At 54.4% G+C, this 13,765-nt stretch overlaps 1 protein-coding gene across 1 annotated transcript in view; it reads left to right on the forward strand.

Moving 5' to 3' along the window:
• Nucleotides 1-584: 584 nt before the first annotated feature.
• The window catches only part of MEGF11 (multiple EGF-like-domains 11), a 244,897-nt gene continuing 231,716 nt past the window's right edge, over nucleotides 585-13,765 (forward strand). Inside the window, exons 1-3 of the mRNA XM_012644818.1 lie at nucleotides 585-682; nucleotides 4,909-5,010; nucleotides 9,093-9,193. Coding sequence (XP_012500272.1) covers nucleotides 585-682; nucleotides 4,909-5,010; nucleotides 9,093-9,193 — 301 coding nt within the window. The remainder of the gene's footprint in view (nucleotides 683-4,908; nucleotides 5,011-9,092; nucleotides 9,194-13,765) is intronic.

The following is a 13,765-nucleotide window of genomic DNA, read 5'->3' on the forward strand; positions in this document are numbered from 1 at the left end:
CAGGCTCCAGTCTTCTGGCGGCTTGCGTGGCCAGAGCCACCTGGCAGGGCTTTCTCGGCTCACCTCTCCCGGGGGCCACACCAGACACCTTTCTTCCCTTTCTCTGTGGCCAGAGGGAGTAGGGAAGGGAAGTGGATGGGCAAGGAACGTCACGGATGAGGGAGAAGGGAACGGGTGGAGGGTGTTACCTCTAAAGCAGTCCAGAGCTGGGGTCCGTGGGTCCAAGGATGGGCTCGGGGGCCTGAGGACAGCCTGAAATTATAGCCAGTCACCATCTGGGCGTTTTGCGGGGGAGAGAATCTATAACTTTCATTAGATTCTCAAAGCAGTCCCTGAGGCAGCAAACATTCAGAACCCCCGGCCCGGAATTCCGACTTTTCCCTGACTCGGGCTTCCCAGTCTCCTGTTACTCAGAGCTGGCGAGCTGTTACCGTGTTAGCCAAAGCCTGAAGTGTAAAATATCAAATGCTCACTACACGACGATGATGAAAACTTAGTCTGCTTAGCGAGTCATGCCAAACAGATGCCCGGAACATGGTCTGACTAAGACGCGGCCTCCTTTGTTCTCCCACGCAGGGCCCGGCATGGCGCTCCCCACGACACAGCTCGCTATCTTCTCCCTCCTGCAAGTCGCCCTAGCCCTGAATCCCGAGGACCCCAACGTGTGCAGCCACTGGGAGAGGTAAGTGTGAGACTCGCATGGCCAGGCACCCTGGGGGCGCAACCTGGGCATGGCGCGGCGGGGACAGAGGCAGACAGGAGATGCAGAAGCTGCCCACAAAGGGCCTGCCGGCCAGCTGGGGAGACCACCCCGACACCAAAAGCAGGACAGAGCAGGGCAGATTCTGTCTGAGACTCAGTGCTGGGTGGGGTCCAGGTGGAAGCAACTGACATGAACTACAGTGACAGCGCGCTGTCCTGACCCACCCCACTTTTGTGCTCCGAGCCATTGCACAGACGAGGGAGAGGCCCAGCGGGGCTCCGAGCCTGTCCACCGCCAGACGGGGTGCAGTGCGTGGGGGATGTGGACTGCGGTCCCGGGTGTCTTGCTCTCTGATGCTGTGATACCTTCCTGGTCTCCCAGGACTGGCAGCATGGATGTGTGGCCGGTAGCCTGCCCCGCAGAGGACGGGTGAGGGCCCTGCCGCTTCTAGTCCAGGAGGGGTAGGGGGTTGCCGGGGGGAAGGGTGGCCGAGGCCACAGCAGAAGAGCTGACTGCATTCTGGCTGCAGCACTAAGTCCTGGGGGAACAGGCTGGGTCCCTGCAGACGGCCTGACTTTGAAGCACAAGGTTAAAGTATTGATTTTGGTGAGCAGAAGATCAGTGACCAGAGACCCAATCAGGAAAAACCGAATTAAACCCTGGAATTGATTGGCCATGCTGACCAGGATGACTCTGCCACTTAGATGTTAATAAATCAAATGAATAAAATTAAAATGAGGGCCCAATGGGGGACGCGGATGGCGGAGGAGGAAAGGCGAGTTGGGTGATCCGTGCGCCGTGCCTGGGAGTGGCCCTGCTCCATGGCCGGGAAAGGCACCTCATCCAGGCAGGGCTGGGCTCTGGGGTAGCCTGGACGCTGTGGGCCAGGAGGGATGGGCTGGGAGGCAGAGGGATGACGTGTGATCCCCAGTGACCAGACGCGTGCTGTCCCGACGAAGTCGAGGCCAGAGCAGAAGGCAGCGTGGGGGTGCGCCCCTTTTCCGTGCAGTGGAAAGAGTGAGAGGTCTGTGATGAGAAGACCTCGGTTCACTCCAGTCTGGATTTCGCACCTGCCAGCTGCACGACTTCGGGGACATCTCGGAATTGCTCTGAGCCTCCTTCCACCTCTGTAAAGTGGGGAGAATAATTGTCCTTGCCTCACAGGCTCATTGGAGGATCAAGGGCACCAGTTTCCTGAAAGTGCTTTGAGGACCGTAAAGCTCAATGACTGCCTTTTCTTGTGGCCAACTCCGGCCTTTCGGGAACTGGGTATCGCAGACTTTCACACACATCACACTCACTGGGGTGTGTAGGAAAAACAGTCTCCTGGGGCCTGTCCCCGGAGATTCTGATTCAATACTGCATTTTTCATCCCCTTCGAGTTTGGATGAATTTAACCTTTTATTCCCTGGTGGGTCAGAGAGGTGTCAGGTAGAAATCCACGTAAGTCTCTAGTTCTCAGACACCAGCCTCAGAACCCCTTGCATCCGTCTGACCCCGTCGAGACATGGCTGCTTCCTGCTATTGTCTGAGCTGTACCTTAGCCCCAAGAATGCCTCCTTCCCATCTGCTCAGCTCTGCCTTCCCCAGGGGCTCTGTGCTGGGTCCCTGTCCTCCAGGGAGCCTCCCCCAATGGCAGGGCCCACTCTGACTTCTCTCTTCTTTGAGTCTCATGTGTACAAGGGGATCCATTCAATCTTAAACTCTCTGATTTCTTAAACCTTCCCAACATCAACAAATTTGGAATGTGAAAATATTCTGAACGGAGCATGGCTGATTGGGCTATGAGCCAAGGTCATACCCTGGATGGGAGGACAAGGAGTGAACCCAGCAGCTAAGATAAGGTCTGGGGACCCTCTGGGCTTCTCTAGCACCAGAGGGGTAAGCCTTGCAGGTAATGCCTGGTGACATCAGGGCCCTCCTTCTTCTCAGCCTTTTCAGCTGAGCTTCGCTGGAAGTTACACATGGATGCATCTAGCCTATGCCATTCCAGAAACACACCGCGGTCCCCAGAGACTGCTTAGGGAGACTTTCCCAGCTGGATTAGCACATCTGGCGGGCTCCTCGTTAATTACGCCCTTCCACCATAAAACGCAGTGTAAAGACCTCTCCTGGCTAGTAAAGCCTGGCTCTGCAAGATTAATCTGGCTCCTCATTAGCATGTTGGCAAATGAGCGGTGTTAAACCACCCAGCCGTGAAACCAGAGGCACACACTTCAGGTCGGAGGCTCGGGGTGGGCACAGGGTCCTGTTGCCAGCCTCCCTCAGCCCAGGGCACCCTGCAGAGCCCAGTCCGTCTCCCCTGACACCCTCCAACCCCCTCTGTTGGGCTGGGGCCTTTTCTCTGAGCATCCACTGTCCTTGTCAGTGCTGGAAGGGGACACTGAACCCCCAAGTGCTCAACGAAGGTGGAGAGTCCACTGTTACGCAGGTCGTACCCCTCCCCCGTCACGGTCGGGGAGGAAAGATCCCTCAGTGCCTAGCTTAGGAGGTGAATTGTTGCCTGTCAGCATCTATTAAACACTTACTGTGTACCTGTGAAGCATTTCCACGTACAGCATTTCCTTGTTTTGTGTTCCCACCACCCAGAGAGAGAGAGGCTGTTACCGCCCTCCTTTAATCTCACGGTAACCACATGAAGTCCTGGATAATAGTTGTCATAGATGTACGACGAGGGAATGGAGGCTTGTGAGAGTTAAATGACATGTCTAAGGCCGTGCGGCTAACAAGCGATGGGCTTCAAACTTGGCCCCCAGAGCCGGTGCACCGTCACCATTTGTTCTCCTGCCTCCCCGTGAGGCGCTCCGGAGACGTGTGGGAGCTCAGAGTCGTGCAGTTTCCTAGTTGGAAGAAGCCTGTGGGAAGCCAGGGTGGCCATTGAGCTGCCTCGGTTTCCCCAAGCTTGGAGATAAAGCAGGGCTTTTGCCGTGTCTGCGTAGACATGTGTCTCTGAGGCATATCTCGGGTAACGCCGAAGGCCTCCCTGATATGCTCCGTGCTTCAGAGAAACAGAATCTCCCACAACCCTGGGTCTCTGAGCATCGCTGACTGCTCCTGACCTACTCCGTCTGCATTCTAGACCTTTGACCTTTCAGGCATCAGAGAGCCTGCTGTGGACCCCCGGGGAGCTGGCCTGCCCAGGCCCTTGCAAGCTAACCAACTGTTTCCTCAGGCAAAGCGGATGGGCTTTTACAGCCTGGACCTGGCCATCTGGCCCGGTCGGTGAGCCTTCTGGGTAAAACACCGGGTAATACCAGCCCACATGGAAATGAATTCCTGAGATCTCAGCTGAGGTCCTCTCTGCAGCCTGCATAGGAAGTGCGGGTCCTCACTGGAGCATCCTGGCCTGAATGCCACTTTGCACAGCTCCCGCCAGGGGTGGGCAGGTGGAAAGGCCTGTCTGGGTTAAGCTGAGATCTGCTTCCCTGTGGCTTCCACTCGCTGGTCCAGGTTTACAGCCAGCAGGCCGGATGACAGAGACCGCTTCTAACAGGAGGTCTGGGGGCACGTCCTCAGTGCACCCCTAACTACACTAGCGGGGAATAGAGTAGAAGGTAACGGGGGGCGGGGGACCTTGGGGAAGTCACCTGTGCTCTCTGATGCTCAGTTTCTTCCTCTGCAAAGTGAGAACAATTCCACCTACCTAAGATTGTGTGAGGATTAAAATGGATTAAATAAACCCTTAACACTACTGGCAGTTGCTGATACCAGCTGTGTGGCCTGGGCAGGCCGCCTCTCTCTGCGCCTTAGCTTCTTCGTCTATAAAATGGGGCCACTCGCTTCATCTAGTTGCTCCAAAGATCAGCTTCCCTGCATGTTCTCTGAACACCGTGAAGATCTGAACAAACACAAAGTATTTTTAAACTCGTTGGCTCTGCCTTCCAGGGCCACACAAAACAAACCTAAACCCCCTTTTATTCATTCTATGTTGAATGAACAAATGAATGAAAGTTTCAGAAAATAAGTTGGGCCAAAGGTCAGGGATGTGTCCTGGGTCCAATCTGGGGTCGGGAGGTTCCAATGCTGAGGGCACCCAGGGCAGAAGGAGGAGAGTGGGGACGAGAGGTCAGGGCCCCGGGGTGCCCGGCTGGGCAGCCTGGCCTCGGCTCTGTGGCGCGGCCCCCCTGCGGAGGGAGGCTGCGTCCTGACTGTCAGCTCAGCCTCCCGGGTGCTGACCGTCGCTGGCATCTCTCGTCTGTTCTCAGCTACGCCGTGACTGTCCAGGAATCGTACGCACACCCCTTCGATCAGATCTACTACACACGGTGCACGGACATCCTCAACTGGTTCAAGTGCACCAGGCACCGGTGAGTTCCTCTCTCAGATGCGGGGCAGGGAAAAGGTGCTGGGCTCTCAGGCTTGGCTTCGTGCACGTTAGAAGTCCAGATGTTGTCAGGCACCTCGCATGTCCCCGTGGCACTCGCCCTCTACGCTGAACACCTGAGATGCTCTGCTGGCGGCTTCTTCCTGGCCAAAGGAGCTTGTGGGCAGGGCAGGCCGGAGTGCTGGAGAGTGAGTGAGCTGGAGGGCACCCCTCGGCCAGCGACGGGGGGATGGGGAGTTGGATAAATACCCCAGCTTCCTCACCCGTGGGGTGGAGGGGAAACTCTGCTCTTCACTGCATCTCAGGAGTTTCTGGTGGGCGGAACTGGAGTTGCCCACGCTAGTGTCCCGCTTGATGGCATACCCTGTACTGGCTGCCTTTACTGCCCCATCTCATCCCGCTCCCCTACCAGTGCTTCCGAGCATCACCTCTCAAATACACCGCTTTCCTTTGAGTCCTTGCCTCAGGGTCTGCTTCTAGGGAAAAACCCAACCCACGTCAGCCCCCCTCAGAGCAGAGGCAGCCCCATGCCAGGGCATCTGGCTTGGAGAACAGAGTTCAGGCTAGAATTCAGCAACCTCTCAGCACCTCCTTGGCCAGGTCACCCTCAGCAGTGCTCAACGTGAACAACTGCACATGGTAATCCTGCAGCCTTGTCTACAGTTCTCCTATAAATCATGACACATTCTCCTGTCACTAAGGGAGAGATGAGAGGAATGACCCTGAGCAAGTCACTTTATTTTGGGACTCCTAATGTATTCATCAAGTAGATAATAATCCTTGCTCTCCCTACCCTGCAGGGGCCAGTGAGGTCAGGAATGTGAAAACACTTTGAAAAGTGCAGGGGAAGATGGAGAAAAGTGTGAAGTATTAGACACGTGTGAGGTGATGTTATTATAATACCTGAGGGGTAGGAAACCAGCAGATGAAGGTGAATAAGGGAATGAGGGAGAGGCCACACGGTGTGCTCTTTTCCTAGTTGCTGAACATCTGTGTTGATTCAAGATTTCTCTTTTGCTTCCTCCTATGAGCCCAGTCCCTTTGGGGGGATCGTTCAGGAATCACGGCAGGCAGCAATGTGAATGGGGAACTTGCTCTGTGCTGAGAAGCCCAAGTCTTGGTTTTCTTTGAGATTTTGCTGCCAACTTGCTGTGAGACATTGAACACAGCTATACTAGATGCTTTAAAATCCTTGTCTGCTAATTCCAATACCTGGGTCATCTCTGAGTTGGTCTTCATTGATTGCCTTTTCTCTTGTATAGGAAGTATGCTGCTTTGTATGTCTAGTAATTTTGGATTGTATTCTGAGCATTATGAATGACATGCTGTAGAGACTAGATTCTGTTATGTTCCTCCACAGAGTATTGATCTGTTGTTTTTTGTTTCTTTCTTTTAGCATTCAGTTTACTTGGCTAAGCTCAAATTCCAAACTGTGAAAGTTCAGTGTTTTTAGCTTTAGCTAGACTGCTTGGAGTCTGACCTCCATACTTGTAATTCAGGGGCCAGAAGTTTGGCTGGAGATTTTACTAAGAATTTGGGACTCCTTCTTGGTGGCTCTCTCCTTTCTAAGATTTCCCTTTTCACTTGCTATCTTCCAAGTCCACCCTGGACTTGTCCTGTGGTTCTTCAAACCAGTAAAATGGTGTGTTTTCTATCTGAATTTTAGTTGCCGTGACTGTTATTGGGCTAAATTTTCCAGGGCTGTTGCCTTCTCCCAAATGTCTACCCCCTCCAATATCTACCTGTTGTTTTCTTCTCTCCAGTGCCTTTTTATATTCCCACCCAGATTTTATAGCTGTTATTTGCAGAGAGGTTTGTCCACTAGAAACTGCTGCATGCCTTTCCTCTAGCCTTTGACTGTGAAATGAGGAGGTAGGATCAAATTCTCCCTCCGCACCCTCCAGTTCTGCTAGAGTTGGCTGCCTGTGGCCCTGGTCAAAGGCAGAGGCAGAAATAGTAGTCCTGCTCCTTCCCTGAGCCCTGGAAAGCCAGGTGCAAGAGCCAGGTTTGCTCTGAAGTGTGGCTCTGTTGGGTACTCGGAGGCTAGAGCTGTCGTCCGTCACCTCTGGGGCTGGGTGAGTGAGTGGCTGCTTATTAAAATAGGCGGTATTCCTGGAACATCAATTATTTTGCTAAATTATTGAGTCGCCTTGCACCTTTCCTGATGACCCAGAGTGTGCATGCTGACAGCTGCGCCATCCGTCTGCGTCGGTGTGGAATGGCTTGTTTTAACTCAGCATCCTTCTCCTGAGAGCAGCCTGGCACCTGACCCTACCCTCTCCTGCTTCCCCCCTGCACGGGGAGCCAGCAAGGATGGGTGAATCAGAGCCATGGGTGGCGACTGTCTCCTGAGAGGCTTTAATGATACAGAGACCACCTCCCCTTCGGGAAGGCTTGTGGGTAATCCCATTTGGTGGGGAGAAAATGGCTGGATGACCTCTGAGTCAATCCGGAGCCATTCTTCATCCGGAGACTTATACAAGCCCTGAAACTGCCGGGAGCTGCCTTCCTGTGCTGGGGAAGCAGCTTCACTTGGAGGCCAGCTTACCTTCCATTATGGGCTTTTGACAAAGTAGAATGACCTTAACTTACGACATTCCCAAATATCACAGATTTCTCCAGAGTCCCATACTGTCATTTGTCATGAAGTGAGGGCTTTAAGGACCGAGAGGGTTGCCCCAGCCTGTGCTATAGGACTCCCTTCCCAAGCCGGCCTGACCCTCCAAGGAAAGCAGGCTGTAGGCATCTTGATGGCCAGACCCTGCTGCTCTGCTGCTGAGGAGGGGTCCACAGGGCAGGCTCCCCCTGGGTGCTGATGGGGATGTGGAACGAGCTCTGGCTTCTGGGCTCCGGGACTTGGGGTTGAGTCCGAGTTACATCCGTGACCATGTACAGGTCACGTCCTCTCTGTGGTCTCTGTGGCCACTCCACATCTCCTCCACTTTGACTCTGCATGTGAGGAGGGGGCTTTGCCTGTTAGCACCCCGTTTTGACTCCCTCCGAAGGACTCAGGCCTCACACCTTCCACACTTCCCTGTCTTACTCCTTCACTGTGGCCGTCTGTGAGGCCAGAAAGCCACCCTGTGAGCACTGGCACAGGGCAATAGGTCAAGTTAGAGTAAGCTTTGAAGTGAGCGGGAGCTAGGTTTGAATCCCGGCTCTGATTCTTACTAGCTGTGCTAGTCATTAACCTCTCTGAATCTTAGTTTTCTTGTCCATAAAACACAGGGTGGGGAGTTGGGGGTAACAAAATAAAATAAGAATAAAAATTCTAAAAGAGAAATAAAATAAATAAAATAAGGAGAGCATAATAATGGTACCTGCCTCTGGGAGTTCTTGGGAGAATGAGATGAGATTTCGCCTATAACCTCTCCGGCACAGGGCCAAGTCCAAACACTTATGTCATCGTAAAGACTAGAACCCAGGTGTCTGACCCTGAGTCCAGAGCATCTGTTGCCTTGTGAACCTCAGCTTCTTCCTCTGCAGAGCGAGGGCTCGGATGGCGCTCAGGGCTCCTGTCCTGGTGGTGTTATTTTTGGTGTGGGGAGATGAATTCACTCTCTGAGACTGAGCTGGAGTCAGAGGGCGCTTTCGCTGCCTCTGCCCAGTTCTGCAAGTGGACGGGCCAACGCCCAGGGGATGTGGGCAGTCTGGCTTGTTGGGGTGGGGATGGGGTGGGACAGAAACTCTCAGGGCTGACTCTTGTCCGGCTCACCCCATGGGCTCCTCCAGCCCAGAGTCTGGAGGTTCTAAGGAGCCAAGGAGAAGCTCCTGGGTGCCCTCCACAGTGTCACCCCAGAAAGTGTCTTCCGCAGCCCTTCCAGTTAGGAGAGACTGGGCGGAAGTCAGCAGTCTGGTAAACGCTGGTTGGTAACACATTCTGCATCACAGCAGCCCAGATCCCACCATTGATTTTTTTTGTTGTGTTCCTTCATATTCGAAGCCGCCATGCATTTTAAAGTAATTATTGAATGGCATCCTTGATATAGCTCAACACAAATATCATTCTAAATGGGAGTGATTGATTTTCAATACTTTCAAGTGGCTTTCTCCCTTGTGCCTTAGGATCAGCTATAAGACAGCGTATCGGCGAGGCCTCCGGACCATGTACCGCCGGAGGTCCCAGTGCTGCCCTGGCTACTACGAGAATGGAGACTTCTGCATACGTACGTAGAGGCTGCTGCGGTCCTGGCCTCCGTCGGGACTGGAGGGGAAGGAAGAAGAGGGGAGGGGAGGTAGGGCTGACATCCATGTCCCCTGGGCAGCAGCCTTCAGCCGAAGGGCTCCACAGGTCCCTGCCTGCGGCCAGTGCTCAGAAGGACTAATGGGATTTGTACAAGGGTTTGGCCATCAGATCAACCAACCTTCTTAGAGGGTAGATGGAAGTGGGTCAGTTCTAGGCCTTGATGGGGGTAGGGGAGGAGCGGACCCTTCTGCAGCGGACACTCTGAGGAGCACGGGGAAGGAGCACGGAGGACCTGGCACAGGCTAAGGCCATGGTAGGTGTTCAAGAAGGCTCTGTCGGATGGAGGGAGAGATGGATGGGTACGTGGATAGGGAGTTAGACGGATGGAAGTGGGAGAGGGAGGGAGGAAGGAAGGCTGGATCGTTGGGTGGCACCACCACAGTACCTAAGAGGAAGATGGCAAGGGTAGGACAGACCAGGAGGTGGGGGCATTTCCAGAACGCACTGGGGGCCACTAGAGAAGAGATGGTTGCATGAGAGACCAACATTACCCTTTCCCCCTTTTGTCTGCACTAGCTCAGAAAACTGAAGCCCAGTGTGCCCAGAAAGACGAGGGCTGGGTTGCCGGCAGCCACGGGCCCTCTGGGAGGGGCAGTGCCGTGCAGTGGGAGGCGCGCCTGAGCAGGAGCCTGCAGATCTTCCCAGCCACGTGGCTTTGGGAAAGTCACTTAACCTCTCTGGGACAATGACTGTAGGGCCCTGTCCGATTCTAAGGGACCCTTTCCCCAGTCACCTCCGACCAGTGAAATGGGGCCAGTGTGGGACTTTCCAGCAGGCATTGGAAGGTTCCCTCGACTGCAGGAGAGTGTCAGAGAAGCTGGGAGGCCCCTGCTTAATGACCGAGAAGAGAATCCACCCCCAGAGCTTCTGCTCTCTCATTTGGAGACTGATTTTCCTCGTCAGTATTCTCTTTGCCATCGGGCGGTGGAGTGAGCTAGCACCAGAGGGAAAATCAGGGCAGAGTGGGTGTGTTAACGTTGGGAACAAAATAACAATTTTCCCTACTGTTGTTACGTCCCCCCTAATGCTGGAGAAACTCAATTCTAATTGCATTATAGGAATGAATGAAAAATGCTCCCGCAAATGAGTTCAATAGTGATGGTTTTGCAGGAAAAAAAACCAAAGAAGTGCACCTAAAACAAATCCCCAAAGACTGTTCCTCAGAAACAGGGCAGAGGTCTGAGCTAGGACAAGGCGCCGGCCTCACCTGGGATGGGGTGACTACGGGGACTGGGAGGAGGAGAAAATCAGGACAAAGGCTGTACCACTGCTGCTCTGTCCGCACTGTGTGGAGCAGGAGTCAGGCCAGGGTTGGGGCTTGGGACTCATAAAGCCTCCGCAGGATGGATGTGAGTGGCCCGTCTGAGCTCAGGGCGCAGTGACGGGCTCAGGGAAATTTATGAAGAGTTTGGACGTCAGCATGGGGCTCCAGGAACAGGCGTGCACATTCCCTTTCCAATTTCCGTTTGTGGACGGCAGTAAAGCTCTTGGAAAATGAAGAGCAGGGCAGAAGTGCTAAGTGTCCTCATTGCACAGGGACTCGGTCTTGCTGACGGGGAAGGGCAGCTCGCAACCTTCTGACCTGCTCCTTATGTAACCTCACGGCCACTTGCCGAGCTGGCGGCCACAGGCCAGTCCACCGGGAAGCGAAGCTTGTTGAAAAGCTGGCACTGGAAGGCTTTTCCTAGAAGGGGACAGGAGAGTTCCAGCAGCGAGACAGGGCATGTGGCACCCTGGGTGCTGCTGGTGATGACAGAGGGTCGCGCGGGCCTGGGCTGGACCTCACTCTGCCACCGCCACCCTCTTCTTTGTCTTCATCGTCTTCTGAGCCCAGGCCGCACGGCAGGCACGTTCTGTTCACTCTGTACACACGGACACAGCTATTCCTCACAACCTGAGAGGCAGGTGCCCTTATTTCTTTCATTTCATAGATGGGGAAACTGAGTCACATAGAAATTAAGTAACTTGCCCAAACTCACACAGCTAGAAAGTGGCAGGACTTGGATTTGAACCTAGGCTGCCCGGCTCCAGAGTCTGTGCTCTTGGACTGCTTGGACGGGTGCCTCTCTCGTCACGGACCCAGGCAAGACGTTACCTCTCTGAACCTCAGTTTCCACTCATGAAAACTGGGGACAGTAACACCCACATCACCAGACACAGAGTAGGGGCTTAATAAATGTCAGTTCCTTCCTCCAGGGCATTGGTTCTCAATGTTTTTCAGGACTGGCTTTTATTTTAATTGCTCAAAGAGGTCCATAAACCCTCTCCCTGGGCAAATACACACTACATGTGTAAGCCTACAGACACACAAAGTCCTCTGCACACAGTTCAGTGGGCTCGTGGCTCCCTTGAAACCCGTGCGGGGGCGCATGGTAAATAATTTCCGCCACATGCTTGTGTTTATCGATTCAACATACATTCGTTGCTTCCTACTACGAAAGATGCAGGGAACGTAGATACAGATGATGGCTGGTGCAGCCCTCACGCAGCTTGCGATTCGGTACAGGAAGGGCACGCTAGAAAGGGGGTTCGAGCCAGTATTTATTAAATACTTTCTGTGGCCTACCCACAGTGCTGTGCTGCGGGCTGTGAGAGAAGTATTAGAAATAGCTCCTGGCCTTGTGGAATCGACGTTCTTGTTGGGAAGGCAAGACTAGTGCCCAGGAGAATCATTACCTAACAGCCCCGACACTCGTGCGAGAAAGACCAGACAAGGACAGATGAGCTCAGCGGGAGAGAAGGCTGCGACCTGCTCTGTGGGCTGCGCGCTGGACCTGGAGGGATGGAACGACATCGCTGGGGTGGGTGGGAGAGGGAACCCCGTCAGCAAGGACCTGGGGGTGGGCATCGAGCAGGCTGGCCTGACCGCGGCGGGCAGATCTGGGCTGGCTGGGTTAGGAGTTGTGTTGATTTCCTAGGGCCACAGGTTGGGTGGCTTCACCAGCAGGGGTCGTCTCACAGTTCTGGAGGTCAGAAGTCTGAGATCAAGGTGTCGAGGGGGTTACTTCCTTCTGAGGGTCGAGGGAAGGATCTGCCCCAGGCCTCTCTCCTGGCTCTTGGTGGTTTCTGGGCTAACGGCAGCGTGACTCCAATCTCCACGTGGTCCTCCCCCTGCGTGTGTCTTTTTTACATTTCCTTTTTTTAAGCACGTAAGGCATAGTCGGGTAGGGCCCCTCCAGTGATCTCGTTTTCACTTGATTACCTCTGTAAGACCCTGTCTGCAAACAAGGTCGTTCTCCGAGGTACCAGGGTTGGGACTTCAGCATATGGATTGTGGAGGGACACACAGTTCAACCCCTAACAGGCAGGCGTCGGAGTTACCAGCACCCTCTTGTTCCTGCTTACTGTGATGGCAGGAGGGGGGACCAGCCAGCCGCACACAGGCTTTGTCACCTGCCCATGAGAGGATGGAGACCTGAGGGTTGGGGAGCTGGGGAGAGGGAGGAGTGGTGGGAAGAGCGTGAAGAGTGGCGCTAGGGCACGGGGTGCCCGCCGGGAAGCTTGTAAGCTGGGGAGCATTCAGGAGCTGAGGCCCTGCAGCCCCCCACTTCCCCTCCCCATCCCTCAGGGGCCAGAGAACCTCCAGGTGCACAGAACCTGGTGAGAACCCACCCAATGCTGAGTCCTCAGGACCCTGCACGAGAACATCGCCTGTGCTCTGGGCTGGGGCAGGGGGCCGTTGTCTGCCCTCCAGAGCCACCTCCCTGCAGCCTTGTTTCTCCAGGCAGTAAGACAGTGGCCTGGGAGCGAGAGCCTTGGCTGACTCTGGCACTAACTTGCTGTGCAATCTTGGGCAACTTCCTTTGCCTCTCTGGACCAACTGTGACATGGGAGGGACCATGACTGTGCGTGGAAGGAGGAAGAGATGGAACAGTGAGCGACAGTGTCCTGGAAGGCGTAGAGCTTGACACAGATGCACAATGGAACTATTTTTCTCCTCTTTGTGCCATTTCCCCTGCTCAGAACTGCAGTTCTCATCTGGGAACCCTTCTGGTACCACCCAGAGTTCCCCACCCCTTCCTGCCCAACTCTTGCCCCTTCCCCTCCCGTTCTCTGCAGCTACAGCTGAGTCCTGGCCCACCTTGGTCATCAGGCAGCAAGTATTTCCTGAAGATCGCTGGGTACAAGTGTCCTTCCTTCCTTCCCTTCCTCCCTCCCCGCCTCCTCCCTCCTTTCAGGGGAGGGCTGGGCATCTTTTCTCCTGCAGATGGAGTTGGTTTTATGCCTTGGAGGAGCAGACTGTCACTTACACGGCAGGGTTTGAGGCATTCTGGGGAGCTCTCTTCTTTGGAAATGTTAGCCCTGTTGTGAGACCAGATGGGCCGGGGTATGCTGCAGCACCAGCCACCACCCAAATCCCCGTGGCTTGAAAACAATAAAGTTTTGTTTCTTGTTCATATTATGTGTCCGTCCTGGGTCAGCTGAGGCCTGCTCCGGTCAACCTCACCCCGGGACCTAGGCTGCTGGGCAGCAACTCTGTGGAATGTGCTGG

Source organism: Propithecus coquereli, unplaced genomic scaffold, assembly GCF_000956105.1.
Source record: "Propithecus coquereli isolate 6110/MARCELLA unplaced genomic scaffold, Pcoq_1.0 Scaffold221, whole genome shotgun sequence".
Lineage (NCBI taxonomy): Eukaryota > Metazoa > Chordata > Mammalia > Primates > Indriidae > Propithecus > Propithecus coquereli.